The sequence below is a fragment of the Arachis ipaensis genome, chromosome B05, assembly GCF_000816755.2.
Source record: "Arachis ipaensis cultivar K30076 chromosome B05, Araip1.1, whole genome shotgun sequence".
Classification (NCBI taxonomy): domain Eukaryota; kingdom Viridiplantae; phylum Streptophyta; class Magnoliopsida; order Fabales; family Fabaceae; genus Arachis; species Arachis ipaensis.
The window spans coordinates 145,312,659-145,317,590 of NC_029789.2; the positions used below are offsets into that span (position 1 = coordinate 145,312,659).

General features: G+C 32.8%; 2 protein-coding genes across 2 annotated transcripts in view; one reads left to right on the plus strand and one right to left on the minus strand.

Moving 5' to 3' along the window:
• Nucleotides 1-2,383, plus strand: part of LOC107644713 (CLP protease regulatory subunit CLPX1, mitochondrial) — a gene marked incomplete in the record, with an annotated part of 6,122 nt that extends 3,739 nt beyond the window's left edge. The window contains 8 exon segments of the mRNA XM_016348639.2: nucleotides 147-203; nucleotides 285-355; nucleotides 475-574; nucleotides 728-832; nucleotides 1,153-1,215; nucleotides 1,349-1,471; nucleotides 1,581-1,733; nucleotides 1,882-2,383. Coding sequence (XP_016204125.1) covers nucleotides 147-203; nucleotides 285-355; nucleotides 475-574; nucleotides 728-832; nucleotides 1,153-1,215; nucleotides 1,349-1,471; nucleotides 1,581-1,733; nucleotides 1,882-1,956 — 747 coding nt within the window.
• Nucleotides 2,686-4,427, minus strand: LOC107644714. Its single transcript, XM_016348640.2, has 2 exons — nucleotides 4,089-4,427; nucleotides 2,686-3,072 (listed from the first exon to the last, which is right to left on the minus strand). The coding sequence occupies exons 1-2, from the start codon at nucleotides 4,283-4,285 to the stop codon at nucleotides 2,865-2,867; spliced, it is 405 nt and encodes a 134-aa protein (XP_016204126.1). The 5' UTR covers nucleotides 4,286-4,427; the 3' UTR covers nucleotides 2,686-2,864.

Consider the following 4,932-nt stretch of genomic DNA (forward strand, 5'->3'; position numbering starts at 1 on the left):
GGAACTGTAAGTAAATGAGTTTTTTTCGGCTTTCTACTGAGTTTTGCTAAATGTACTCATTGTTCATTATGCACGGTCCTGCTGTTATTAGGAAGCCTTATATCTTGACCTTAATCCTAAACTTGGAATGATTTCTTATTGTCTAGATAGTAAATGTTCCTGAGAAAGGGGCTAGGAAGCATCCGCGGGGTGATAACATACAGGTATGTTGTTTTGGAAAGAAAAACACCTTATCATTCCTTCCCATTTAAATTAACTTTCATTCATTCTTTGGTGATATGCAGATGGACACAAAGAATATTCTTTTCATTTGTGGCGGAGCATTTATTGATCTTGAAAAGACCATTTCAGAGAGGTAAAATCCTTTGTGCCATTGTATTACAAAAATATTTGCTCACAGATCGGAGACGCTTTGCATACATATTGATTTCTTCCAGATTATTAATTAACTTCATTATTTAACGAATAAACCAGACGTCAAGATTCTTCTATTGGTTTCGGAGCCCCAGTTCGTGCTAACATGAGAGCTGGTGGAATAATTGATGCTGTGCTAACATCATCTTTACTTGAGTCGGTGAGAATCGAGTCTTACTACTGAATGTAAACTACACTCACTATTTTCCAGAAGAGCATATCAATAGATAAGACACTTGAGCAATCAATAATGAAATTTTCATACCCAACAACTTTCAAAATTATTCTATAAGTTGATTTTAATAATTTTCAGGTGGAGAGTTCCGATCTTATTGCATATGGTCTCATACCAGAGTTTATTGGACGATTTCCCATCTTAGTGAGCTTGACAGCTTTAACTGAAGAGCAACTTATGATGGTATTCATTCATTGTTTATGTTGTCTTTGATCATAGTCTTTTCTGATTTCACTCACTTTAGTGCTCCAAGTTAGAACCCTTTTGGCATTTTTAGCCTCCTGAAGCCAATAATAAGCCTTCATTTCGAGAGTACTATCATGAAATTTATTCTTTATAACAAAATTCTCTATATGCTGTTTAAAGCATGATGCATAAGCTTAATTAGTTGAGTTTAGACTTTCTGTCATGTGTAATGCTTAATTGTAACTGAAAATTCGCAAGCCTACTTGAGGAAAGAATTATACCTTTACGTATATATAAAAGTATTTTTGCATTTACAGGTCCTATCAGAACCAAAGAATGCTCTTGGAAAGCAGTACAAGAAATTATTCAGCATGAATGACGTAAGCATCTCTCTAACAAATGGACCTGTTTTGTCTGTGTTTATTCATGCATTCAATATGAATAGAAGTGAGTAGTTAAGATATGCGCACTAAGAGAGGTCGGTTTGTTTCTAACTTCACTCCTACACCTCAGGTAAAGCTACATTTCACAGATAAAGCTCTCAGACTGATTGCACAGAAAGCAATGGCCAAAAATACCGGTGCCAGAGGTTTAAGAGCCCTACTCGAAAGTATTTTAACCGACACAATGTTTGAGGTACGAATCGGTCTGTTTGTGTTTGGATATCTAAGTATCTTCAAGTACATAAACCTATCACCACCTCTATGGTTTTTGAACTAATTCATTCAATGCTTACATGGAACAGGTTCCAGAGCTTAAGACCGGAGATGATCGAATCGATGCAGTAGTTGTTGATGAAGAGTCAGTAGGATCAATAAACACCCCTGGATGTGGAGGAAAAATTCTTCGTGGAGACAATGCTTTGGAGAAATACCTCGCTAAGACGAAGGATTCACAGGTATGAACTTATCTTAAGAAGCAAAGATACTTCAAAATCACCATTCTATTTTCTCAGATGCATATAATGTTGAATATTCTACAGTTATTTTCGGACACAATTATATTATAGTAGGAAGCTTTAATCCAATTTGTCTGATATTTTTCAGGAAAATGTTAACTTAGCTGAATCAGACTCACAAGATGGAGATTCAGAGCTTTCATCAAGGGCCATGAGCTTGTAATATTATAGTTAACCATAAATATATAGTGTATAATTTACCATTGTTATTTTGTAAAGATCACATTTGAAAATTTGCTGTAATTATCCCCTTGTATAACAGCATAGCTACTGATTTAAGTTCACTTGATAGGAAGGAAAAAAAAAAGGGAAAAGAAAGGTGTAGTGTAGCATTGCTAATTTAGGCAGCACATTATACAAAGTCTCAATTGGTTTATGAGGGAGTGTGAATGTTGTGATTGAAGACATTTTCTCTCTTGCTGGTGTCAACAGAGATCAAAGGATGACTGAAAGGCTCTATTGATTCTGGTTCTTTATGTCATATCATTTTCCTTTTTTCCCTTTTGTTATTGAAGCCATTCCCTTCTTTTTTTATGTATATGGGAACAAGTTTCAAAAATAATTCAGCTAATGTTTTATTCTCATGCAAACTTGATGTCTTGTGACAAGTCTATTTGAATGGATTTTGATGATAACCAAAAATGGGATGCAAGATGTTTGTATAGTCCAGGAGTTATCCAATTGTACTATAAATTGTACCAAAATACAATCTGTTAACTTTTACATGATACTCATCTTATCCAATTGACATCATTTATTGCATCAAACAAGCATGGTCTCTACTTTACATATTCTTATATTTTTCATTTTGATGTAATTTGATATAAACACCCTTGAAGGCATGATATTAAGTACTTTTTATAGAAGATGTGATTTACCTCTAATTCCAAGAAACCAACTAAGAATATGTAAAATCTAACATAAAAATTAGAGATTAGTAATAAGTTCCTTGTCAAAAGGTAAAATCTAACAGAACTGCAGTCTCAGGTGAACATTATTACTGCATCAAAGTTCATACTAATTACTAATTAGGTCATAAAACTGAAGCAGGATTACATGAAGTTAAGAGCATTATTTTTTCAAGCTGTAGTGCTTCTTAACAGCTTCAATCACTTCCCAAGTAATGTTCATTCCTTTTGGGAAGACAACTAAATCACCACCTCCAATTTCAAAAGAACCACCAGAACCTTCAATAATAACCTTCACTTTTCCCTTCAGCAGGTACATGGTCTCTTCAGTTTCAAATGACCATGGAATTTTCATTGGACCACCTTCCCATCTGTTGAATATTTGGATTGAAAAAAACAACATGGAACAAATATTTATCATAAATCAAGAGCAAGGGAAGTTTCATCTTGACATGGATTTCTGCAAAATTTTTAGCAGTATTAGGCAATTTTAAATGACATATTCCTAAACTTCAATCTCAACTTCTGCCTGCTGATGGTATCAATCATACCACTGATGAAATAAAAGGCTCAACCTCAAACACTCCTTACTTAGTAACGAGTGCTATACATATTGTTAATTAAACAAATCTCAACTCTTCATTTATTATATTTTATATCAGCGGTTTAGAATTAGAATTTATAATTTAGAATTTAGCTTAAGCTTATGAGTTATGATTTAGGATTTAGGGTGTTTTACACCTTTAATAGCAAGTTAATTTTCAGGGAGAGCTCCCTTGAGTACTTTCTCCGAAGTGCATTAGCATTCGCCGAAACAAAATGGGGGTAAAATGCATACACTTCCTCTGAAATTAAATGATATGATACTCATCCATTTGTAAAAGTATACTGTAAGCTCCCCTAAGATTTAACTTAGATGCACACAATACTCTTATTTTATAGAATCTGTGTAATATCACCTAACAAGAAAGGAAGTCATAACAATTCACCCAATAAAGGTGTTTCTTCTGTTCCTAAGAAACACAGGAAAACCACAATGATTGCTTTCAACACATGCTGAAAATCAGAAAATGTTACTACCACTTCAAAACAACTTCTGAAACAGGATACTGAAGCACAAAATTTGATCAAGACCCAAAATTTGTAATACAAAAAGCTTCAAACTTTTCAGCAGAAACATGACCATAAGCAAAAATAAGGCAAAATTATGTTATTACTACTCCGCAGCTACTTTTAGAACAGTAGAGTGAAACAGAAAAATGATCAAGACCCAAAATGTGTTACATAACAAAGCTTGAAACTTTTCATTACACAGATCATTATAAGCAAGAAAAACAAATCAAGAAGATGATCATAATTTGTAAAGAGAGGGTAGAAAGATAGTTACGTCTTCCAAGTTGTGACACCAAGCTCAGTGAGTTTGGACTGAGGTGGATTCTTCTCGATCTTAACCCCAAATATCTCATAGGATTTCATGGCAGTTTCCTTTGGCATAAGCTTCAGAAACAAGAGAGATAAAAGCAGAGGAACAATAATTGAAGGAACAACAACTTTTAAAGACCAGCTTCCCTTTGAGGTAGTCATAGCTATATTCTTAAATTGCTGTCTTTTTTTCGTTCTGCTTCTGGGTTTCTTCGAAAAGTCTAAAACAGACACATTGAATGCGTCCACGCGAGGATTTTGAGAGGAATAATATTTTTCTTTTTATATTAATTGATTTGTTGCAGAGGTTAGATAAAAAGGACAAAGAATCTTACGTAGTCAATAAGTATATCATTGCACTTTATGAATTTGTAAATAAGTAGAAGGACCCACAGCATCATAAATGTACCAAAATTCCAGGGTTATAAGTAGAACTTAGAATTGCTTTAATTTATTTTAAATTTAAACATATTAATACTATACTATACAAAACTCGTTATTGTATGAAAATTAAATTCTTAATATTAATATAATTATTAAAGTGTGAAGTCATTCTCCATCGGATTGGTCAGGTTGATGAAAACCGATCAACTGATCCAAATTCATACGCAAAAACCAAACAACTACAATCATGTTTTTTGTTATACATTTTTTTAACACACATTATCTAAACGAAATGAAATTATTCTTTTGAATATTAAATTAATGAATTTGATTTAAACATATATTCCCTTGATCTTAATGTAAATAAAAATATAAAATCTATAATTTAATTATAATTATGAGTTTTTTTTTTTAATGTAGTTTGT